This window comes from Plectropomus leopardus, chromosome 10 (genome assembly GCF_026936395.1).
Source record: "Plectropomus leopardus strain MGB_pleo_1.0 chromosome 10, ASM2693639v1, whole genome shotgun sequence".
Lineage (NCBI taxonomy): Eukaryota > Metazoa > Chordata > Actinopteri > Perciformes > Serranidae > Plectropomus > Plectropomus leopardus.
The window spans coordinates 17,419,461-17,445,882 of NC_142185.1; the positions used below are offsets into that span (position 1 = coordinate 17,419,461).

General features: G+C 39.8%; 1 protein-coding gene across 1 annotated transcript in view; it reads left to right on the forward strand.

Annotated features, from left to right (window-relative positions):
• myo10l3 (myosin X, like 3) overlaps positions 1-26,422 on the forward strand; it is a 72,884-nt gene that overhangs the window by 10,021 nt on the left and 36,441 nt on the right. Inside the window, exons 2-10 of the mRNA XM_042494647.2 lie at positions 7,973-8,071; positions 19,957-20,115; positions 22,515-22,702; positions 22,893-23,027; positions 23,599-23,723; positions 23,857-23,870; positions 23,996-24,080; positions 24,659-24,765; positions 25,077-25,206. Coding sequence (XP_042350581.2) covers positions 7,973-8,071; positions 19,957-20,115; positions 22,515-22,702; positions 22,893-23,027; positions 23,599-23,723; positions 23,857-23,870; positions 23,996-24,080; positions 24,659-24,765; positions 25,077-25,206 — 1,042 coding nt within the window. The remainder of the gene's footprint in view (positions 1-7,972; positions 8,072-19,956; positions 20,116-22,514; positions 22,703-22,892; positions 23,028-23,598; positions 23,724-23,856; positions 23,871-23,995; positions 24,081-24,658; positions 24,766-25,076; positions 25,207-26,422) is intronic.

Sequence of the window (26,422 nt, forward strand, 5' to 3'; positions counted from 1 at the left end):
AACAGTAACTATATACATTGTGATGAGCCTGATGGTGGTTTCCTGACGGTTAATAGCCAGAGGGCTGCATGACTGAATCGTTGGAAAATTAGTGCAAGAAATTTTCCTTAATAACCACTACTGGAAAGCTCTTGAGAACAGCACTTAACCCCTTATTGGCACAAAGGAGCTGCGCCAAAGAAGTGGTGAAAAATGTGTTAAAAAATACACAACATATGTTAAAATTTAAATTCAGTTCTTTTAAAAATGTCAGGATCCTGACAATGACCAAGCTTAGTCAAAAGGTTGCCATATTAAGATCATATGTGTCTTCTGCGTTTGAGATGTAAAATTATACTCAGTGACTTTCTGTGAATGTTTTGCTGTTAGTAGGACACCCACTTTTTGCCCCACTTGAAAGCTTGTGGTCAAAGACCCAGAGGGACTTTGCCCAAGTTCTCCTCCCAGCTGCAGTCAGCCCATTTGTTTAATCTCGCCAGCTACTTGGCGGATTCCTCTTCATTCCACTCAGTCAGCATGCAGGAGATTTGATTACAATCCCCGAATTTGGCTTTTTTCCCTTTTGATGGAGAAAGCAATAAACTCCTGCATTGTTACCTGTTTTTTTGTCTTGTAGCTTTATATTTTTTTGCAGAAATCCATTACAATAGGCCTCAGCTTCTGACCTAAATTATATTTTACCAAGTAGTATAGAAACTTGATAATGATACCTGCTTTGATCCTTTTTGTGCTGGGATCTGATCTCAGACTATCCTGACTCCCCAACGGATCAACTAACTTTCTATTGCTGCCATTTCTGGAGGCTCTCTTCTCCAGCTAACAGTCAGTTCGATAGCACAAGCTGACACAGCAGCAGCATCTAACATCCAAAACCAAGCTGTTACATGGTCCCAACAAACTACGCTGTAACACCGATGCTGAAATGGCTCGACTATGTTCATAAACCAGGTAAAGAATATTAGGTAATGTTAGCCATGTGATGTCAGGAGTTAGCCCTGTCATGAGCCCTGTGCAAACCGTGAGCTCCAGGCTTTCAAGAAGTGTGCCGGGCATTGAAGTCAATTTTTGTAGTGGCAAAACGGTAGACTTACACATCACCTGGTGCCCTGCGACCCAAATGAGACATCTATAAATAGTAGAAACATTTTGCGAAATGACCTGTTTTAATACTGAGACTTAATCCATTTGGTCCGATAACATTTTGAAAGTCAAATAAAACTGCACCATTAAATCATTTTGTTCCCATTTAAGTTAACAAATGGCTATTCTCACGCAGGCAGCTTGGCAGATGGAAAATTCCAAGTGCGTCTGCTCTATGGCCTTCACAGTGAGGATACAGTGCCAATCATTTAGGTAATTTTAGACCCAGCAGTTGAACCATTTTGGCTCAATGCGTCACTGACCAACTCTTATGGGAATCAACAGCGCCCTGCCTTCAACACTGTATCCAGGTCTCTTTATAAATCCATGGCGGACTCTTGTAACTGTCCCCAGCACAGAGCTCACACTCCTGCAGCAGCAGCAGCTACAATCCCATGTGTGGTGAGATGAAGCTGTACACGGTGTATTGACAGAGGTGGCAGTTCAGTGTGCAGAGATGCCGGCATGAAGTATGGCCATGCAACAAGCGATTCCATTCAGGTAATGGGTATCAAATGAAGTACTCTATTGGTATCACTAATTAGTATCACTTTAAGGGTTCTGCAAAATGTTTGAACAATTTAACCTGCAAAAGACACACACACTGGCAACATGTAGGTATAAATATGCTGTTTGACCTTTTAAATGCAGTCCATCCATCCCGCCAGTGTTCTGGACCGCACATCTGTCCACGTGAGGTCACAAAGGGTTAGTGACTCAGCCTTATGCCTCTCTATTGTTATGATAATGCTGTTACATCCCGGTATTTGAAGTGTAAATGGAGTGCTAAACCATGGTCCAATACATAAAAACAAGATGTTTTTGAACATCTGCTTTTAAATGAGATGCAGTTGGTTACTGGGAATTTTGAGTTTATTTCTGACCTTGGACAAACTTGATTGCAAAACAAATATTCATGAATGAACATACGATCGAGCGAGGAAATTTGAGAGGGACAAGTGAAAGCAGCAGCAGCTAGAGTTTCTTTTGGACGAATTTGTTCCTGGTGGATACGTTCCGGTGTTACGTTTATCTTAGCCCAACAAATGAGATGCTTGTCAGAAATCCAGTTGGACGCACTCGTCTCTCAGCCGGCACCAGTCCTGGCCAGCAGTCAGCCCAACATGCAGCACTGCTGTCCGCTGGGCAGGCGTTCACTCGCCGCTCCTTGAAATCTCGCTATGATCCAAGAAATTGGCTTATCATAACTTAATTGTTCAACCGTGTCCAAGTCAGGATGAGTTAATTAGCTTTCTTTTGTCCTGGCTGATTCAATCACCTGATACCGCCTGTGCTCATGCCACGCCAGACAGCAGAGAAAGAGCCGTGGCACCTTGTACTATGTATGCCCCTTAAATATTTAAGGCTCGTTCATTAGCCAATCTCTGAGCTGGATGTCATTATACAAGCTGCAGAAACTCAAGCTCCAACTCAGGGATCACATCATTCAGCCCGAGTGGTTTCTGTGTCAGAGAGCATGATGGGACGTCGGTGTGCAGCCTGTTGTGATGGGTCACATTACTATTGTCAGCTGGGTTCTGCCTCAGCAGTGCTACATGTGCTCAGTGACATGCAGCATTAAGAATTTGAAATTAGCTTGAGCTGGGAATATCGTGGCAGCAGTTCAGCTTTGCTTTTTAATGGTGCCATTAAAACATCTGGTTACCAGAGGCACGGGAGCGGGGGTTAACTTGATAATTAATTCCAGTGATGGCTGTGTTTCATTATAAGACTGTACTTTTAAATGATTTTTATGCCTACACACATCATTCCACCGGTTTAGTCAGAGTGGTTGGTTGTGCTGATTCAAGTTTAGGCGACTTAACTCGAGATGATATTCGTGTCCCTTTTGCGTCCCAGCTGGCCTTTGTTTGGGGTATTTCCGCCTGGTTAACTCCTGAGCTCTCAGTCAGATGTGGTTGCTTTTGTCTTGACTTAGTGACGGAGCTCCTGAGGATGGAAGGGACAAGGGGGAGGAGTTTTGGTGAGGCCATCTGTTGCTGAGACAATTCATCTTGACTTTATACCCTCCAGCTTCAGACACTTTAGACACACACGCTTACAGAAAAAGAAGCAAACAAAAGGACACACACATCTGGTGTTGAGTGTCTTGAGCCACTGGAAAACCACTTCTTCCACCAACTTAATTTTACTGGCCGACAGTCGTCCAGAAAAATCCCCGGTGATTATTTAAGGCAGGCGTAAATGTCCAAATATTTTCAGAATAGACAGGTATAGTTAAAGCCTATTGTGCAACCATTCCCCACTGTTAACGTCATTCAGTCTTGATTGCTGACTCTGCACCTAATGTTTGTGGCAGCGATGCAAATTTTAAAGAGTTGAAATGTTATAAATGTAAGCTAGTCATGCAAGTCATACGAGTCATTATAGAAATCAATAATTTCATATCACAACCTCGGTGACGCAACCAAAACTCTGGGGAAACAGGGCATTAGGCTAGAATTGGGGTAGTTAAACTGTGGTTTAGGGGCCACATGCAGCTCTTAAACTCTCTCCAGTGGCTCCCAGTTGCTGTGACAAAAAAATATAGGTATACAGAGATGAATAACAGTTAATTTTTAATATTTCAATTTTATTTATCAGTGTCGTAGGCCTAAATTAATCCTTAAAGTCTCCAATTTTAAAAGTGTGTAGCACAGACACGGAATAAAAAAATGTATTAACATTTGGTCAACTAAAATGTGGGCCATACCTCTATGGCCTGGTGTCTTTTCATCTAAATTTTGCCAAACCTCAATAGCAGTGGTTGGTCTTAAGTATGCCTAGCGAGGCTAGCTATAGATTTTATGGAAAATTGAGAATTTATTAGTGTGTGTATAGATTTCCCTGCTTTAACTGCCAACGTTGCAAGGTTCAAGTAGCAAATAATTGTAAAAAGCCCTCTTTAGACCTATTATGTTAATGTTTTGTAAAAAATGACCATTTGATCGTAAAGGTTGCTTACCCCTCCTGTGCTAGAATGTATAAATAAAGAAAACAGAAATCTGTAAGTTTGGCTGTAGTACAGTGTAAAAAAAAAACGACGACAAATGATCTGATACATGTGCATAATGAACTAGTACAACTTTTTGTGTGTTGGGTGACTACTGATTTGGCTGCTTCTGCACGATTTTGATTATAGTGCATGGTGGGCAGTTCTCCAGACAGCCAGTCACTGCACAGACGCTGGTGCAGCAAGCCAAGCCAGGGATGGCATCTTTATGGGCCAGCTTGTTGCTGACTTTTAGTTTATCATATAGTGTTGACTCATTTAATTAACCAGATATTATGTGAATTATTGGGTGTCTTAGTTCCTGAACTGTGTGTTGTGAGTATGCTGTTTGGATAGTTTTATCTGTCTTTAACCATTAAAGTGTTTGTGGGTTTCTCTTTGTTCGTGTGAATGGAAAACCTCTGAGACTCTGACTCAGCAACTGAACCATGCAAGTCCTGGAAAATGTTCTTTTAATATTTGCGTCACTGAAGTTGAAGCATTACCGCAATGTGGTGCAGAAACGCTCAGTATTATGAGCAATCCAACTGCTCTCCATGTCATGGCATGCTTGCTTTTTTATTCTCATATAATCTTCCTTTGTTATAATCTACCTGCATGTTTCTGTTGTTTGTCAGCTCCACTGTTGCCATACAAACAGTCTTTACAAGACTACCAGCAATATTCTGCTGAGTTCAAGTCTCTGTGATTTCCAGTTACATAACAGCAACTGATCTTCTTAAAAATCTATAGAGTAAACACTATTAATCTCCTCACTGGACGTCGCGTGAAGCAGCTTTTTCTTGAATAGGCCATGCATGCCAGGCTGGTACCAGGCACACACAGTCGGCTGTTGGTATGGAAGTCACTAGTCGTCTTATATTAATTGAAAAGTGAGTAAATGTGGCCTCTGTAATATTTGTGTCCTGAGGTCTCTGTTTGTCTGCTTCTTTTTTCGAGACAATAGGAGGCGGGACAGTTGCCTGCACCCTTCCTCTTTCCCCTTCACCCCGCCTCCTCCTGCAGCCTCCTCCTAATTTACACGACCCCCTTTATCCCACTCTCCCCCGTGGTTTGAGAGAGCTACATTTAGCTGCGCTCCATTAGCAGACTGGAAGAAAAAAATCCTAGATGATGACGGAAGTAGGTTTCCAGACCGGCTGGATGGACCGAGTGACCCCTTGTGCTTGGATCACAAAAAAAAGAGCAATAAAAGAGCAATCATCACTCTTAGAGGCTGAGCAAGTTAATTTGATGGACTTTTTATTGAGCTAATTTCCTCTTTGTCTCCGTGATTCAGTGCTGATACAAGCAGATTGCATTTCACCTAAATATCCAGTGTATTAAACAAAAGCATCTTGATCTTTGCTGTGACCCTGGTGGCAAACACATTTGTGCTCCATGGATGAGAGTGTGTGTGTACACATGGCAGCCTGTTGTTAATAGTTAATGAGGATTGATGTCTGGAAGTGGTGACCTTGTATAAGGTTTCCTAGTGGAATCCATGCATATTGATCTCTTCAGTTTTATGCTCTGTTAGACACACAATTCCCTTTCGCTACGTGTTTTCCTCGGGGCCACTTCAATGGTGGTGATGATTAATGGTGTAAAGTTTGTCAAAGACAGGCTTCTCTAAAGAGATGGTAACTTTCTTCAAACCGAAATGTTCAATTTGTGTTGCATCATTTATCGTTGTGACCTTGAACCGAGGGAATACAAACAGGCTTCAAATTTTGTCTTTCCTGCAGAAAGTTAAGTAAGAGGACCCCTTGTAAAACCACAAATTGTCACTGTTTTGCACTTTGTTTTCTGTGCAGTTTAAACAAAACATACAGCCCCAGGCTAGTTGATTCCCCTGTTTCCACTCTTTAAGCTAAAATCAAAGGTTCTGTATTTGGCTTTCACATGATTAACCCTTTGAAACCTAAGAAAATCTGCGTGATTTCTTTTAAAATCTTGTGAAGAAGGCAATGGGTAGCAAAAGAAAAAATGATCTAAAAATTAGAAAGAAATGAGTGAAAAATAGAAGAAACTAACCTGTAAATTAGAAAAACTAATAAAACAAAAAAAGAAAAAGAAAGGTAAAAAACAAACAAGACAAACAGGACTTAGAAAGAGTGCTTTAAAAAAATACAATAATTGTGTAACATATTTTAAAATATGTAATTATCATACTTATAAACATGTTTTTTCCATAGCTTTTTCCCTAAGACATTTTCTCTAGCATTTTTACAAAATATCTTGCAATTTATGGAACATTTCTTCCCAAGTTGCTCATTGCCCCTTTTCCCATATTTTTAAAGACATCTCACCAATCTTCAAAAGGTTTAAAGGTTTAAATACATGTGAAAGACGTCTAAAAGCAGCACAAGAAGCGATCTTGCTCCAGGTTTCAAAGGGTTAATATAGCAGCTAACAACTGTTTGTTAAGTCACAATAGGGGGGTACTGGCATCCTAAGCAGAAAAGAAGTGATGCTAGTGATGCTTCCCCTTTCTGTGTTGTAATCTGAATTTCTCTGTTTGCTGCTTTCCGTTTTTCTGTGTTCCAATGGCGACAAGTGCTGATAATGTCAATGAAGTTGTCGCTAAAGCGTATTACCCGCCCACTATTCCCTCCCCAGGTTAACACTGGGGTTATATTCAGGCTTATCACTGAATAGTCGCATTGAAAGCCAAGTCTGATATGACTGGTATAGTTCTGAGTCAGATACAGCCCCCCTCTGAATCCCATACAGCTCCTTTGACTGGCAAATGTCTGTGTGGTGTCAATCTTCTCATCTGAGTTTTGGCAAGAAAGCGAATAAGTGTATACACCAAAATGTAAAATATCCCTTGAAGGTCATAGGTTCACCATCACATGGTTTTCAATACTGTTTAACCAAAGGCCACATTTGTTGTTTTTGACTGTGACAAATGTGGACTTAGTCATCCTAAAAGATTTGCAATTTTAGACCGCACAGGCGTAAACTCTCATTCACTGCAGTCATTAACACACAGCCGGTTCTATAAATGTATCCTCCACCACTGTAAGGAAATGACAGTCATTCTGAGCAATCAGCCTCAGATTCCTGTTATTGCTCCTGGTTACTGAGCTGTTAACAAACATGTCTGGGAAGGTCGGTGACCTCACATGGATACACAAACACAGTGGGACAGCCGTCCAGATCAGCTGTAGAGCAATTGTTAATCTCTGTCTGGGACCAGGATCTGAACTGGGACAATAGCAAGAATGATGTTGTGGTTTGTCTGATTGAAATATAGAAAAAAAAAAGAAAGGATTGTGGGCACAGAAGCATTTGTATTGATATGCTAAAGTGGCAGATGCTCATTTGAGCGCATTTTCTTCCATTTTATGGCATAAAGTATCCCTCACAACCAAAGACTGAAAGCTTTTTTGACAGTTTTACAGAGTGTGTGCAACTGTGTGGTGGTTTAAGTCTCTGACACACCCTCTGCATGCAGGCCTGGCAAACCGCTTTTCTCTACTAAAGGGCAATGACAGTTTAATAAGAGGATAACTGTGCCAGTTTGGTGTGGTGAGGGAGCAGCTATGTGGCAAGAAGAGAACAAGCAAAAAGTGGGGAAAAAGTCACTGTAGAAAGAAGTCCAGAGGACTTAATCCCTGCTTTTCTAGAATAGCTCTGTTTTCTCTTTGTACTTTCCACATTCATATTCTCCCCAACATACTTTCAGGTTGAATTTTGCCTTTACTTCAGCTATCAGCCAAATTCCTAAAGTGCATTTGTAACGCCAACTGTCCAGCATTTTCTTCCTCACACGGCTGACTCCAGTTTGAGCCTTGTGTCCAGATGCTAATGGTGTTTTTCTGTGTGTTGCAGGGGGCCCGTGTCTGGCTGAGACACAAAGAACAGCTCCTCCCCTCCACCGTCGGCTCCTGTGATGATTCTTCCATGGTCCTCACCACCGACTATGGGAAGGTAAGGAGACTTCTGTTGCCCTGCTGAAGCGTGCTTCCAATGTGTCGTTTCAAAACATCCCACACTCTCATCTACACAATGTCCCTGCACCGTTAAGCATTTTTCATTGGTTTAAGGACTGTTCCCATATGCTTTTATGAACCTTCAAGCCAAAGAAAACAGAATACCTACGTATTCAAGTCATATCAATACATTTACAGACTGATATAGTGTACGTATAAAGCCTCCCCTACACTTTCAGTTGTAATTTAAGCACAAGGTTAAAGTGTAACTAAGAAGGGAAGGGGCCCAGTGTGTATGTGAGAAGGTTAATTGTTTGCACACATGTGTTTCATCTCGGGGCTCAGCGGTGGGATCAACACCTTTTCAATAAAGTAAGAATGACAGGAATGGGCTCCTTGTGTCAAGTCATTGGCCGGGGCTTATCGGTTTGGCAGTGCATGGTGGTCTTTGTGTCTGGAGGAAATCCTGTTAGAGAGAGACATAGGGCAAGAGAGAGGGGAGAGAGAGGGGTGGCGCTAGACAGTTAAAAAATAGTTTCTCTGTCAAAATGTTTGTAGGTCAGAGAGTGTAGGTCAGAAATGAGCTTCTAGTGCCACTCTTATCTTGTGGGATGCATTTGTACTGAACAAACCCTATGAGCAGCTCACACCACATGATTCGTCCTGACTGACGTTCAGAATTCAGCCGCAGGTCTTTGGTCATGTCAGGGCTTCGGGTCGAACCAGGGTAGGGCCCAAGGGCTGTCTCTGTCTGCAGGATCTCAACATATAACATAATTTTCTTATGCAGTCACACAGCCATCATCCAAACCACAAGCCAAGGTTATTTATTCCCTGGAGTCCTTGGCCCTTTTTACACAGAGATCATGCTATATGGCCACTATGAAGTCCCTTTTTTTACACCGCCTTTGAATTTAAACACAGAATCAAACAATGTCGGCATCATGCTGTCCCTGTGTGGGATTATAGACAGCATGTCGGCATTGCAAAAAAGCAAAAAAGGCTTGATGGATGTGACGTGTTACACAACATCATCGGCCTCTAGTGTGACGTATAACATACCCATCGGCAGCACGTTCTAAAAAAATAATAATGGCATGACATGTCAACATCAATTTCTCTGTTATATGGCTGCTCATCTCATCCTCTACTCGGAAGCTAAGGACCTTCTAGACCCCAGCAGGCTGTTTTTCATCAACCCTAAAATTGCGAAAATTGAAATAGCGAATATAAAATATGCCGAAAAAACTCCCATTTATCGCAGTTTTTAAGCTCGCATGAGGTGGTATTTCAGGTGATTCGAAAAAGCCATATTTCGCAAAACTGCAATGGAAACCCTTTTTTGGCTTTTACAGGTCACATCATGATGTGGCTGTGCACTTGTCGGTATCTGCCTCCCTCAATGATGCAGCAGGCACTACAAGAGGTGTTATTGCATCAAATAACTCATCAAAAGTTGAGTTGATCATCTGGAAGTTTTGAATCCACAATTCCTCTTTGATATCGTGGGCTATCACCTCCCAGAAATCCCTCATACGTGGCCATTTTCATGTATAAGAGGCTTGTTTTTCATTATCGCTCACATAACATTTTACATTAGAAATAATGACAACCAGTGTATTTCTAAGGCGCTGATGATGGCTAGTGCGGTGGCTGCACTAAAAAATAAACCAGCTGATGTTTTGATCATCCATCGCCATGCTTCTTGGAATGTTCATGAGATGAGAAGCACATAACATTGCAAGAAAAGCCGCATAACACCACTCAATGGAAAATGCAGTCATCTCGCAATTGTATTTTATCAACATTTTGAAAATATCACTTAATTTTTGCGCAAATCTGTATTGGAAACACATCTAGAGTCGCCCTAATTTGCTGACATTTTCTTTTCATATCTTTAAGATAGCTGCTAACTGCTGGTAGCTGCTTTTTGTTGGTTTGTCACACGCATAGCACATGAAAATGTCACATTTGTCCTGTCACTGGTCCCGTACTACAGGCTTCCCTTTTACTCAGAAGTTGATTTGATGCTTGTATTACCTCCGCTGCCAGTTTAAAAGTGAGACAACTCTGTCCCCACATTCCACAGTTGTAATCTTAGTGGAATAACAGCATGTCGTTCCAGCCTTGAACAGACAGTGTGAAAAAAGGGGTGGCTAATGAAAGAAAAGTTGCCAAGCTGTTTAGGAGCAGTTTTCTTTGTGGAGATTAAGGGCATTTAGCTGCGATGTGGTGGTGAATCGGCTAACCTTTACATGGGACTACACATTTTATTGGTATGTTGTTTCTTTTAGTTGAAGTGCATATGCGTTGGTGTGCATGGCTTGAGCGGAAGCTTGGGCATTTAAGGAAAGAGTTTAAAGCGACGTGTGAGAGGGAACATATGAACTCATTGTGGGCATGTGTTTGATTGTCTGGTCAGTGGTTGGGATTCTTGTATAGTGAAAAGTTGACCATGGTTTGACAATAGGTCAGGGATGACTCCGACCAACGGAAACACCATCGATTACAGCTTGGAAAGATCCGCAGCAGGTCAGAGGGTGAAAATGAATCAGACCCCACTTCTTAGCATCTCAACATGACCAGAGAATGCCGCAGGGTGTTGATGTCAGGCCAAAAACATTTCACCACCCTCAGTCGGATTTAAAGGAATAACATTTGGTTAACATGACATCACAGTTTTTGGGACTGGGTGTAAGATTGTGGTGTTGCAGCTGAACTGAAGCTGCATTGTCTCATATGATCCTCACATGCGAGCTCAGGATATGTTGGTCATCCGGCAAGGCATCTGGTCTAAAGACTCTGCAGTCAGAATGACAAGAATGTGAGACTGAGAAGCCGACTGTCTCCACCTTCAGGATCGCTGGTTGACCTCATGTGATCCCCAGTTCCTAGATGACATATCTGCTAAGGTTTATTTGCATTTTCTGATTCAGTCGTAATCTTTATTTAACCCAGCTTCTCCAGTAGGTTAAATTTGTTATCTGTGTGTGTGCGTTGTCTGTCTTTGTCTAGTGTCTCTTTACACTCATCTGCAGTGTCAGAGGTGGTTTGGTAAATGTATCCCAGCAGCATTTTCCCCTCGGGGGGGGGGAGTTATACCATTATCCATTGCTTCAGTGCTCACACTAAGGTGCAGCTCCCTGCCTGAGTGCTCGGCTTGCAGACTTGAGAGTGTGTCTTTGCCCACATTGGCTCGACTGTAACTGGCTGACCTGGCTGCTGTCACATTAACCATCATATCAGCATTCATCACTGTCTCGTCCCCGCTGCTCCACAGACCTGAGTGCATCGGTCAGACACAGCAGACACGCTGAGGCTGAGATGAATGTCTTGTGGCTTTGTGCGTGTTTGCATCCGTGTGTGTGTTTGTGTGTGTGTGTGTGTGTGTGTATGTTTTGAGGCCAGATGGCACCAGCTGGATTAACAGTGTGTGAGTTATCCCAGAGGGACGCACATGTAAAGAAAAGCAGGAAGAGGCTCTGTCACCTGAACTAAAAAGCTCCTGCTGGTGATGTCATCTTCGCTTTGCTGAACAATAACATTGAGACTGAACTGTGTCAGACTGCGAGGCCCACATACCATTTTTATGCATCAGTTGACACATAATATTGCTATAGCTCATATTTGGTATCTCCATTAATCCATTATGAGACTATTGATAATCGCTTAATTATTCAAGTAATCCTTTGCACGAAAATGCAAAATTCTCTGTTTGTTGTTTCTAAATAGTGATAATTGGTTTATCTTTTATTTTTAATGAAAATATTTTTTTGTTTTTTTATTTTTTGTTGGACAAAACAAACAATGATAATGTCAGCCCAGGCTTTTAAGAATTTTTTTTAAGAACAGGCTGCTTTTTTAAAAAAAAAGCAAAATCTGTTCATGAAGAGAGTAATCTGCAGATTAATAAATAATAAATGTAAGAGTTACTTGCAGCTCTTAACAGATTATTTTCTTAATTTTTTTTTAAAAGAAGAATACAACGTTAGTTTATTTAAAAATAAAAAGGAGCCCGTGTCCTGATTTTGGTTCTTATGTTCTTGTCATCTTTTCCACAAATATAATATAACACAGAAAATAAAGCCTTTAATTTCCTCTTTGGATAGATGCTTTGCTTTCAACATTTTTTTCTTACCAAGTGTGATTTTTGAAGTTGTTCGTGGCCTCCAGCCACACAGTCTCTGAGGTTTAAAATAGGCCATTGATGGTCCCTCAGTTTTTTTCTGAATTATTGGTCAATGGAGCCATTATGTGAGCCTTTTATGTGAATGATGTGTATTCACGAGTGCAACCACAGATATAACACACAAACATTATTGAGAGCATCTGTGTGTGGGCTAAATATATGCATTTAGGTTTTGGGTTTGCTGTAAATGTTTTCAGATTTTGTCAGATTTTGGAGCAGGATGAAATGTGAAACTCTGTGTGTTATTTGCTTTTACAGTTTTCTCCATTAATAAGCCTAACTCCTTCCTACCCCCATGTCTCGGGGGTCTGGGTGGGAGGCGGGGTCCCCCTTCAGCAGATGGATTCACTATAAGACAGAGAGAGAGTCAGACAGAGTAAAAAAAATAAAAAAGTCAGAGAGGCAGAAACAGACAGTGATAAACAAGACCGTGTCTGTGTCCACAGGGCTGTGATTTTGTATCTGCCCGTGTGTCATTTCTTAAGGCTTGAATATGTCCGCCAGTAAAAGGCCACAGAGGCTGACGCCGCCCACATGTAAATATTCAGCAGAGCTGGTCAAACAAAGCAGCAGCAGCAGGGTGTGGCTTCAGTGAGGAGGACACAAAAGGAAACAGCGTTCCAGCTGCAAGAAAGTTTTAAATTCACATGGTTGATATTGTGTCATCATCATGAAATCTCATCCCACTATTTAGTTTGTGTTATCCTGGGGATACTTTTTCATCCGTGTTTGTTGCATTTATATGTATGAGAGGGCAAATTTTTTGTCTCAAGAATGAAACTGAAAACAAACAAACAAAAACAAATCAACATTTCTTTTTATGAAAACTTACTTAAAGACGCAGTGTGTAGGATTTAGGGGGATGTATTTGCAGTGACTTAAAATATAAATTATCAAAGAAGTTGCTGATTATTTTTGATAAGTGTCTGTCAGATCTACTATAATAGTAATTGAAATGTTTAGTTTGACTTAAATTTTGAAATTTCTTTGTTTTTTAAGTATATTTTGGGGGGGAGTGGACTGGGCAAAATGTTGTGGGCTTTTTCTTTTGGTGGTTTTATCAGGGGGAATTCAAGAAGCAGAAAGAAAAGAAAAATCAGCAGAAATGACTGGCTTACTCTGGCTCAGTCCCTGAAATAGCATCACTGGAAAATCCAGGACTCAAAGAAAGTTCTGAATTTCATATCAAGTGTAAGTTTGGTGTTGTTTATTTGCCTGCTTTGTGTCCAGCCTCGTGGCTGACAGCGTAGTAAACTAGTATCAACACCAGACTCCATTTGGAGAGGATCGATTTTCACAGTGAACAGTTTCACTAATCAATTGTGAGTCACATGTTGTTATAAGTGGCATGAAATTATCCCCAGCCATCATTACACAACTCAAATCATTAACATTGATGAGGCTACATCCCCTGTGTGAAACATCGCAATTATTGCCTGACATGCACCGACTGAAATCATGAGCAGAAATTAAATAATCACTTTAATCAGAGTTAATTTGAGCTGAAAATGAGCTAGATTTGCTTGATGTGTTTTGATCATGAATTCAGAGCACATTCATAGACTATGTTGGTTTTTTTTAAGCTGAACATCAATAACAACAGACACAGTGTTGCATCACTGTTGCGTGAGTCAGGCAGGTCATGATTACTCTTCAGCTCCTGTAGGAAAAATGTTCCAGCATGTCTCATTGTTATAATGGACACTAACAGAACATTATCGCACCTCCTAAGGATTAAAATGGAAACAGTGAAGAGTTTTAGTCTGTGTCTAGACTTCACCTGCTCTCATGTTCCTTCTTAGCTTCCTGTTAGCCAAATCTGCTGGATGCTTTTTAGTCAATACATTATTTTGAAAGAAATGTATCAAGACTTAAATAAATATTGTATAGAAATGCACCTGTGAACAGTGAAATCAAATTATTAAAAAGAACAGTGGGGGCATTACAGAAGAACGTGAAACCTCTTTTGATGCTGGAATCTCCATATCACTTTAATCTCTTTTTCATTTTTCAGGCATGTAAAAGTCCCCTGAGGCTCACTCTGTGAAATCTGAACAGCAAATATCCAAAGAGGATCAAAAACAGAGGTCACATGATGTGATGTAGAGACAGAGACAACACATAGTGTTGAGTATCTTCACACATTATAATAAAATGACCTCTCTCTTGTGTTATATTTTTCCGAAGGAGCGGTGAGGGGTGCTTTCCAAGTTTGCGGCTCATTGTGTGTTTGGCTAAAGCAGCCATATTTGCTTTCCTCCTGTGAAACTTAAGGTCTTCACTACATTTGAGAGTGTAGCATTGACCTGTAGCCTCTCCTAGCTGTTTGTTATTCTGTATAATCTTTTCTCCCGGCCACCTCGATGTAACTTTGAACCTGTGTTTTGGGAATTGGAAGAATGCTAACACACAGGCAGAAGATGTATCCCAGGTTTCTTTGGTTTGTTTGACTGAGTGTTGGACTCAATGCCTCTCCATCAGTGTCAACAGAAAGTGAGCACAGACTCAGGGGGTGGTAATAGTTTCTATTTCACAGTATAATTTTAAAAAACATGCGCTGCTATGCGCAGACCCAAATGGAATCTGCACCCACTGAATTCAGATGACATCTCCAAAGATTATATGTAGACTTGAAATCATTTTTTTTAAATGTAATATTATACATCACATTACAAGTAGATAAATAAAGAAAAGAAATTCACAGATTATGATTCTGGTTCACAACTGTACACTGTAAAAGCAATAAAATAAAATAAAAATGTAAAAAAATCTGTAGATTCTGTTCGAGTCTAGAAATGTATCCACCAACAAAGCTACAAAACAGCTTCAACTTTAACAATCTTTAAAATGGCACAGTGTAACTTTTGGATGAAGAAACACACTCTTTTTCTAACAAAGCCAATGTTGAATTCATAGACAGTAAAATCAAGGGAATATCACCGGGTCTGAAGAGTGAAGCGAGTGTGGAAATGCCTCAGGGCTCATTCGCATGCAGCGTCTTTACCACCTGGAAAATGATGGCTGAGCACTAGGTGCTCTGATGCCAACTTTTAATGGTGTGGCGACAGGTTGCACCTGACATTGCCAACCAGCACCGTATCATAATGTACTTACTAGACATCCTGAGTTTGGAGCTAATGGTCTTCCAGGCATGATTTAAAAGTTCATATTAAAATATTATCTGTGGGACAGATGTTGACCACCACTAAAATGATTAACTTCTCTTGCATAGTTATCATAGGCGGATATTTGCGGATGAAAGAAAAGAAATCTGCCAGCTGTGATTGGTTGTACATGACCACATGGCATGCTGTGCATGTTGTTGTTTTCCAAAAGTTGAACTTTGATTATCTCAGGGTGTGGCCCTGAAAGACAGGCGTATTGGAATGCATGTGCGGTGTGGCTCACTGTTGAACATGCTTTCCGATGGCTGGGGATAGTGCAAAAAAAAAAAACGCTACTCCTTAAACCTGCATTATTTCTAATGGCTAGGAGGGTGCAACTACACTGGTTGCAAAAGGCAGTCCAGTTGTACATAACTCTAGAGAAAATGACCCTACTTCTCCCTGTCAAAGTAAAAAAGACGATGAAGCAGAGGACGCTTTGGGGCGTGGCTACCATGTGCTTGAGAAGCCATTACCAGGGCGATGTTCATGGGTTCCTATTTAGATCGACCCCTGGTTCCTCCCCAGTTTCGCCCTTTTGTCCAAATTTGGTCACTTATGGCTCCCAAAAAAAGATTGTGATTGCCAAAATACCGCACAAGAGGCTTCAGACTGTTCCTCCATAAACCAATGGGTGACGTTACATTGGTGACATCCACTTTTTTTTTTATTTTTAAACAGTCAATAAAACTGTTCAGAAAACTCAGGAGTTTTTGTTGCTATAACCTCTCCTGGTCTCTTTTGATCACTAGCTTATCGTAACTAATGTTAGCAAACTTTGGATTGATGTTGCTGTGCTGTGACTTCTACACTTGTACTACTGTCTGGTTTTATATTTCCCATTGTACAGTAAGTGCCACTTAATGCAAGGTGACGCTCTTGATTTGAAGATCAACCATCACGAGCAAAATATTTAACAGAATCCCACAGATGTTTTTAATTGATATTTTATATCATTAACATAATGCTCAAATTGAAGATTGAAGAATCCACTGGGGCGCAGGTGTTAACAATGACATCAGTCACACTAAGTGAGTGATGTCATTGAATGTAAAATGATTAAACTGATCAAGGTTGTAAAACAAGTGAAGAGCCTGGTTGATTTATTCGGCCCTGCCTGGTGAAACAGGGCCAATTTGCCAGAGAGAAGAGGGTGGGGTTACAGCTGAATATTTAGGGACATCTGGCTCTAAATCTGCAAGCTTCTGCTTGGTGGATTACATCACTGTACATGCTGTTTTTCTTCCTGAGGCCTTCTTCACCCTTTCACAAACCTTAATACCACAAAAACATGATGCAACCCACTGATGACCGCATTGTTATTGTGCTATTGCTTCAGTGTACGCCCATTCTCTAATGACCATCTACAGCTACAGCTACAAATTTATCATTTTACATACTGGCAAGGCTTTCTCCACACTGATATACAGATTCACTTCAGTAAATGCAAAAGATGGAAAACACACATACAGATCAATGCAATTATCTATACAGTCAGTCACCCTTTAAACAATGCAATAAGAGCTTTACATATGTAAGATGTAAAAGATGAGACACAGATGCACTCTAACATAAAGTATAGTGTCTACATCTTATCCTTATACAGCTGACTCACACACACACACTCACACACACACACACACACACATATATAATACAACATCATAATCAATATTGCTTTAAATATGTATATGATTTGTAATATGGCTCTAATTCAACATATTATACATCCATTACAGAAGGTTTTTGCGTGTACTGGAAACTGCCTACTATGTTAGCAATGCCAACCGATTTAGCCAAAATGTAGCATGTAGTTTGCAGTGTGCAAACAAAAGCTAAATCGATAGTATGCCAAAAATACCTGGATGTCACACTGATTTGTTAATAATCTCCAGCATGCATCTGACCAGTCTACCTGGCCTACTGTGTATCATAGTGCAAAGCATAATTTGAATTTGAATTTTATCTTGTGTAAGTAGAACAATTCACAATTGTCACTGGGCTACAACCCATCTGTAACAAATGCATGACTTTATTTGTCCTAGTACCCATAAGAAAGCCAAAACATTTGAGTTAAGCCTGCTAAGCTAATGCTTGATGTCAAGAAGACAACATAATTTAAATATCAAAACAAACAAACAAACAAAATACAGCATACATAACTTAAAGGTCTAGTGTGGAAGATTTAGTGGCATCTAGTGGTGAGGTTGTGTGGGAGAAATAACATGGCTCACAATAAAACACAAATGGCCCTGTCTAGAGCCAGTGTTTGAATTGTCCGCTCTGGGCCACTGTAGAACAACATTGCAGACTCCTTGGAAAAGGACTCTCTCCCTTTGTAGATGTAAAAGGCTCCTTCTTCTGTTTTATTAACCAGAAGCTGACTAAGCTTGGCTCAGTATATGGCAAAATAATCAATTTAACGGTTTGAGTTTGTAGGAGGATTCATGCAGATTCGGTAGTCCATGAATACCATTCAAAGCTTCGTCTACCCCCGATCAGCAGCTGCTCCCAGCCGCCTTTCTGTGCCGACTCAGCAATACTGTGAAAACCAGTGTTCCCAATTGGAACACATTTGAATATGCCAGAAGAGCCAGCAGAAATGCTCTGGGACACCACAACCCCTCAGCTCCTTGTCCATCAGTATTGATCTAAACACATCTTCCCAGCAAGTGACCAACACAGCGGTAGTCTGTCTGTTCTCTTATCTCACGTCTCTTCCATTAGCGTTCTGACAGACAGAAAGTCTGTGAGGCTCTCTGTGGATCCATGTTGGTTTATAAGACTGTTTTCCTGTTTTCACTGCCACTGCAGAGACACTGGTTCCTCTTATTCATTAGTCCGTCTTTACAACCAGCTCTCTTTTGATCGATTTCAAAAAAAAGGGCCTCGAATGCCAAGACAAAGACATCTCCAGTCATCACGTTAGAATAGAATAGAATAGAATAGAATATTCCTTTATTGATCCCCCATTGGGGGAAATTTCAAATGTTACAGCAGCATGAAAAAGAGAAAGTGGAATGTAACAAAGAAAATAACAATAACACAATTTTACAATAACACAATTATACAATAACAAATAACAATAAATAAGTAATAAAATAAAATAAGTATGTACATAGAGGAAAAAGGTATGTACACATAATAAGTAAGTAACACTCTACTGCTGCATCTGATTGGCCTTTTTGCAGGAATGCGAGATGGTGAGAGATGTTTTGTACAAGTGAATCGAACAAATCACGGCGAGAAGTCCAGGCATGAGTCAGACAGGGGGCTCTCTAACTGTCAGGTATGTTGGCAGCAGGCACAGACAGGCGCACATCAGGGACTCAATCTGTCATTTTGACCTCAGTTATTTCTGTATCATCACTGGAATCTGCCTGTCGTTCATGCATGCATGTGCCATGGTTGCAGCGGAAGAGTCAGATTCAGATCTGTGTAAACTTGTTTGCCTGCACTCCTTTTGCACCCGTTTTGTTCAGACCCAGAGGCTGTGGTGAGTGTACTGGAGGCCTCTGGCTGTCTGCTGTCAGCTGTGATGGGATAAGTCAGCATGAAGTTGTTGCCTCTGTAGAATTAAAGATTTTAAGAAGCAGTTCACCTTGACAATAGTATATTGAAATGATATGATGATTAACTGAATCGTTAATTGCCAACTGTTTTGATAATTGCAATGCAGGCAGTAAATCATACAGCAGAGGTCATGTACTTCATGAGTGTGGCTGCCGGTAAGCCATCATCTACCGATTACATTGATCATGTGACAAGATGTGCCAGGGATCTGTGGTGCTTATCACAGTTTCTTGGTGAAAAGCCTGAATCCATACTACAATACACACACCAAAATATCAGCTTTAATTATTTCATTATTTTTCATTAATTTCCTTGCTGTTACCAATCAGCTGTGTCATTATTTCAGTACCCCCCCCATCATTGTTGTACCATTTAAGCCACCACTGTTATTTTTTTGCACCAATAAATAAAAATTAAATAAAAAATACTCAAATCACAATTCATAAAATTAAAATTAAGACCTTTTTTTCTGTACATGCTATGCTGAAGCTGAACTTCTGTATTGATGAAAAAAACATCTGATTTATAAAAACATGAAAAAAAAACCCCAAGGGAAGCCTGAATCTGTAAAAAGAAAAAAGATAAATGTACTATATCTACAACATTATCTGATTCCAATCCTGTATATTGTATATTATTGAAAACCAAATGTTTGGGAAATTGTAATTTCCTTCTTTTTGCTATTTCCAGACACTTCGTAGTAAACAGTCACCAGATGATAAAATAAAACAGATATCATTACAGTCTGCTAACTGTATGTTGTAATTTACCCTAACAATTGCCAGTACTCACTGGTAAAAAGTGATACATTTTGTACCCTTAAGTTAATAATGCACATGATTCATGCCCCCCAGGTGCTAAATGTTCAAGCTGTGCAGGCTGCTAGTTTACATGATTTAAGTTCTGATGTACAGGATTGTGAAAGCTAACTTTCTGGATGTGTGTGTGTTGTTCCAGGTGATCTACCTACAGAAGGCAGAGCTGAACAGAGAGACGGTGTACCCGATGCACCCCACCAGCATCCATGGAGTAGAGGACATGTCCACACTGGCAGAGCTGCATGAGGGTGCCATCATGCACAACCTCTTACTGCGCTACCAGAAAGACAACATCTATGTAAGCCCACCGCGCTGCCTTAATCTGTGAGCACATTTGCTGTGTGCCACCATGATAGTACCTGCAACCTATGCTTCCATTGTCTTGTTAGCAGTTATTCTTAAATATTTTTAGGAACTGGGATGCTCAGCGCAGCGAGATTGAGATTTCAAAGTGAAGCAAATGTCAAACCATCAACAACATCAACCAGAAATGCAAATTTTTGGTGTCATTTTTTAACCTCTTGAACTTCCCCCATTCCCACCGTAGACCCAGTTTTGTGTTTGGGAAACAGTAAATCTTTATATGGAGATAGTAGTTCAAGAGTTTATGCCACATAAAAGTGGTACACATCATCTGAAAACTGGGGAATTGTTTGAAAAATACACACTGAAAGTGTAGAAGAGCTTAGAACATAATAATGAAATTAAACGGTGCCATTCACATGCTCTCCTAAGTCTCCTAAGCTGTTGCATCACTTTTTGGGTTGATCAGTTTGATGAACGTTTGATCTGTGGAAATTTATGTAAAATTGCATTTCTTAAGGACTGGATGGGAAACTACTCAGAAACCCCCTTTCAGTTAATAACCCTCCCTCAGAGGGCCAGAGGTCTCCAATTTGTGGATGTAAAGTTTCATAAGGGCTGTATTTGTCGAAGAGGTAAATAGCTCATTATCACACATAAATTGTTAAGGGACCCAAGTATGCAGAAATATTAAATACGTGGGCAAAAATAACACATTTGTGCTATATGAGAAAAACCCGAAAGGAGAGACTTATAAAATCCATTTTCATTCAAATACTGAATCTTCAAGTTAGAGTTTGAGGGACCCTGTGAAAATGCCCACACCATTTATTTTCTTGCCAAAATTCAGCCTACCTTTAAAGGACAATTTAACCCTCTTCCTGACAATCTAGCGTGATGTACCTGGTACCACTATGTTTCTTATGTCTTCTTATATCAGTTTCATATGAGCTTTAAAACTCAATCCACAACTCAAAGACAGTAACACTGGCCGCTGGCGTCCCTGTGGAGTAGATGTTTTCTTTAACATTCTTGCTGTTACTGTGCAATAACTACTTCGATTGCACTGTCTAGTGCATGTTTAAACTGCACAGATGAGTAAAATAAGTTTACACACTGTTTTTTGGGCTTGTAGAAAATAAACACAACTAAGTTAAGCAGAAGCAAGCTAGACAGAGTTAAGATAACAATACTGAATAACAACACTTTCAAAAATGCAGATAACTCCCTGGAATGCACTAAGGAGTATTCAGAGGTGGATTTTCCTCTAACCAGGCCTCCTGTGGATCCTTATAAAGTCTTAAAAGGCACTGAATTCATGAAGCTAAAAATAAGGCCTTAATTGGTGTTAAATTTACCTTATTTAATCTTTTAAAAGTCTTAAAAATGCTCAGAAATGGCTTTTTAAAAAACATTGCATTCTAAAAATCTCCAAAATAATTGGTAACATCTGTTTTTTTGTCAGAAAATATAATAAATCCCTTTTCTTAAAGGCATCATGATGGGAATCCAGAATCCAGGATTCCAGAATTGAGAAACACAAAATTTCCCAGATAACTGAAATGCTAGATGTCCCACTTCTGTTGGGAAACTAAATAAATACTTTTGTGATAACATAATATGTTCATTGTGTTGTACTATAAAAAAGGGTTGGTTTTTTTTCAACATTTGACATAGAGAATCTAACCTTTTCACTGGACAAAAAAAGCCATGCTTTGTGTTACAATAAACATTTGGGCAAAAGTGAAATTGTCCTTCAATTTTGGATATTAGAAAACTGGTCTTAAACTTAATAAATTAAATACATGGCATTAAAAAGTCTTAAATCTACCTTGCCTTAAGCTGTAGGGACCCTGTTTAACAATGCAAGATTTCAGATGTATTTGTATGACCCTGTCCCACTCGCAGGATTATTTTCACTGCTTGAAACACTACTCGGGCTTTATTAAAACAATCATTGCCCAAAGTCACATGGTAACTGTGTTTTCGAAATCCTATCTCCTAATCTAATCTCAGAGAATTTGCACCAGTCTGTCTGCAGAACGATATCGTTGTGGAAAGATGACCCACAAACACACTTTTGTTACGAACTTTCCCCAAAGCGCATTAACAGGGTAGGAGGAATGGATCTGAAAATACTACCAGCCTCAGTGTAAACTAGGCCATATGCAGTAGTTTAAGAGTATTACTGGCTACAGGTACTGTGTCACAGGAAAGTGGGTGAATCTACTTGAACTGGTAGTGTTAAGTAATTATACTGTAAATCTTACAAAGGTTTATGTGTCGACAAGGGGTAAAACCATGTGTATTCTGTCATCCTTCACTAATATTCTGTGTCTAGTCTCATCTCTTCTTCCTCTCTTGTACCTCTGTCTGCTGTTTCGTTTCCCTCAGACAAACATAGGTTCGATCCTGGCAGCTGTAAATCCCTACAAGCAGATATCAGGCCTGTACGACGGCACTGCAGTCGATCTGTACAGCAAACACCAGATGGGGGAGCTGCCTCCTCACATCTTTGCCGTGGCCAATGAGTGTTACCGCTGCCTGTGGAAGAGACATGACAGCCAGTGCGTTCTCATTAGGTGAGCATCCACATTTGATTAAAAAAGACTCACATTATTACAAAATTGTCGGAAGCAGCATGAAACTAATTAACCAGTTCTGGCTCTGAAAAAGTGAACATATAGACTTTCTAAACTCATCATGAACATTAGGAATAAGTTGATTAATCCATTTATGTCCGTCCTTCTCTGTCTGACTTTGTGTCGTCAGCGGGGAGAGCGGTGCTGGGAAGACTGAGAGCACCAAGCTGCTGCTGAAGTTTCTCTCAGTGATGAGTCAAAATTCTGCAGCTACTCCTCTGTCAGAGAGGACCACCAGGGTGGAGCAGGCTCTTGTCCAGAGCAGGTACCATTTAAACCCCGACCTCTGACCATAATGCTTTTAATAGTAAGCTGTGTTTAAGATCTGTTCTGTACTGTGATGTTCTGAAAATTTCTGACATTTGTTGTAATGCATCACGTTGCTTGTGGATTTCATCCTTGTGACATAGAAATGTATTTCTTTGCAATGATTAACAGAGTTTACACCAAAATTACACTCTGGTAGAATCTCTAAAACACAGTTTTGACCCTCACAAGTTACAAACATTCCCAGAAAAACAGCAGAAAAAATGGCCTATTTGATCAGTGGCTCTTTGGGGCCACAATATTGATCAATATACTGAATTTCATTTAAATATCAAACATTTTGGAGCCACTGAAGCTGTATAAAGAGAGTATGGCGAGAGTATACCAGTCAAAATTTATGACAAATTAGAAAATGCTGTGCGAGTGCACGCTTTTGCTCAGATTGCACAAAATCTGCATCTGGATAAACATCTTAATTGACACACACAGTGATGGACAGTCTGTATATGTTAAAAAAGGTTTTGTTGGTAGATTATTTTACATGTTTGATTGCTTTCTTCTGTCTGCAGTCCCATCATGGAAGCCTTCGGGAACGCTAAGACCGTTTACAACAATAATTCCAGTCGCTTTGGGAAGTTTATACAGCTCCACTTTTCCCAGAACGGAAACATTCAGGGAGGCTGTATCATTGATTGTATCCTTCAGTGGTTCAGTGAGACACGCTGTAGAGAAATCACACATCCACGGTGTCTGTTTCCAGAGGAAATAATCTGTAAATTTGGTCTAAGTCTAAGATTTAATCGTTCTCCTTGACTTTCAATCATCAGATTTGCTGGAAAAGGTAAGTTTGTGTTGAAACATTCAGCAGCACCGACTGGCATCGGCAAGTTGTTTGTTTCATTAGCAAAATCAATTTACTTAAGAAATACTTTTAATTATTTCGTTTCACCACCTCCCTTCTTCAAGAACCGCGTGGTTCGACAGAATCCTGGAGAGAGAAACTACCACATCTTCTACTCTCTGTTGGCGGGGGCCGACAGAGACCACAGAGGTTGGTTTTTAGAGTTTAGAGGTGCTCTGTGCAGGAGTTATTGGTTACTGTATGCAGACACTCTTGTCAACGAAAGTGGACACCAACTCCCGATTCATTCTTGTCTGCGTAAGGTAGCTCTAAAGATAAGATAAGATAAGATAAAATAAACCTTTACTAATCACATTCAGGGGAAATTCACACATTACAGCAGAGGTGATTTGAGTGCAAAAATGGATAAGATATAAAAAAAAATACAAATTAGATTAAATAAAAAATATGAAATATGCAAATCCATATACACTATATACAACTTTTACCTGTGCAGATACAGTACGTACATGAGAATGTACATTTACGTACAGGAAATGTTAAATATTTAACAATACTCAGCTAATCAAAAATTTGGAAAAATCAATGAAATAAATATATAGAAAAGCTAATCAAAAATTGAAAGAGCCCATGAAAGAGCAAACTTTTCTTGGTTTGTTTTCACAGGAAAGGGCTGAGGTTAGCAACAAAATGTGCAACAAAATTATTACGTTGTGACATATGGTTGCTGCTGTTTTAGAAATAACCTTCATTTATCTCTGTTGCAGACATGTACCTCCTGTCTGAGGGTCCCGAGGCGTATCACTACCTGAGTCAGTCCGGCTGCGTGCAGGACAACAGTCTGGATGACCAGCAGCTCTTTAACAGTGTGATGGTGAGGACCGGATGAGAAGGCGGGATTTCTCGTCTGTGTGATTGTTTTGTTTTACCCCCAGATGGCGCCACAAGTCTTTATCAGGCGTATAATGCCACCTTACCAGACAGGCTTTCAGAGAACATGGGCCTCTGGGAAACATGTTTTTTAATTGTGTCATGCTGGCTGTGAAAGCACAGTTTAAATTATGTCCATGTAAGTGTTTTATTGCTCCAAGGAAAAAGACAATTAGGTTTCTCCAGAATGGGTCTCGTGTGTTTTTAGTGTCATTAGAGTGACGTGATCTAACTTTGTGTGTGTTGTGTTTGCAGGAGGCCCTCAAAGTGATGGAGTTCACTGAGGAGGAGATCAGAGACGTGTTTAAGTTGCTGTCTGCTGTCCTCCAGATGGGCAACATTGAATTCATGACTGCGGGTGGAGCTCAGATCACGTCCAAAGGGGGTAAGAGAAGAAATGAGAGAATAATATACCACAGATCTATGACACAAAGTGTGTGAGATTGATCCTGACAAACCTGTTTTACACATCCACAGTCTGCTAAAACTTAGAAGGTGACTGATTAGCAATTTTTTTAAATTCCAGGTATGTTTAATCTCTGCAATTACAGTGTGGTTTCTTAATAATTTCAGAGGAAGCTTTCCAGTAAAAACTGATACTAATTATATATAATTAGTTTGCTGTGCACAGTCTGTTACTCTGTGCACGGCAGGCCAGATAAACACCACAAAATGGTTAAATGTGCCAGAAGATAAGCATTCAATTCAGCATATATTGAGGTTTCCTGTAGTATCAGCATGTTTAGTAGTTTAGTTGTACTTTGATATTATTACACTTCACTTTTGCTGTGTTTTTTATTGCTTTTCACTTTTATTCATTACTCAGTGACTTTTTTTCTTTTTCTTTACTTTTGACCGTTGAGCTGCTTTAAAAAGAAAATTTCCCCGGTGTGGGATTAATGAAGTTATTTTACCTTTTAAATGAAGAATCAACTGATATCTTTCTGAGTTTAAAAGGATTAGTTCTTCCAATAAAATTCGTATTTTACCTATAAATAGTACCACATGACATAGTTATTTCTATGACATATTTCTTTCTTTCTATGAAATTTTAAATGAATGAATGTGTCTCAGTAACTACTTACCACCTTGGAAAAACCAAAGCATGTTTATTAGGGCTGTAACTAACTATTATTTCCATTGTTGATTAATCTGTTGATTAGTTTCTCGATTAATTGATTAGGTGTTTGATCAATAAAATGTCAGAAAATGGTAAAAATGGTAAAAAAAAAAAAAGTTCATCAGTGTTTCACAAAGCCCAAGATGACGTCCTCAAATGTCTGGTTTTGTCCATAATCCAAAGATATTCAGTTACTGTTATAGAGAAGTAACCAAAATATATATTCACATTTAAAAAGCTGGAATAACAGAAATTTGACCTTTTTTTCATTAAAAAATCACTCAAACTGATCAATCGATTATCAAGGTAGTGAGTGATTAATTTAACAGTTGAAAACTAAACGAATTATCAATGCAACTCTAATGTTGAATCGTGAGAACACAGTGCTTACCTAAGAGTCTCTGCTTTGGGAACCATATTAAGAAAAAAACAACAATTTTACTCTCATGAGTTGAACATAACAAAGTTTAGATGATGTTAA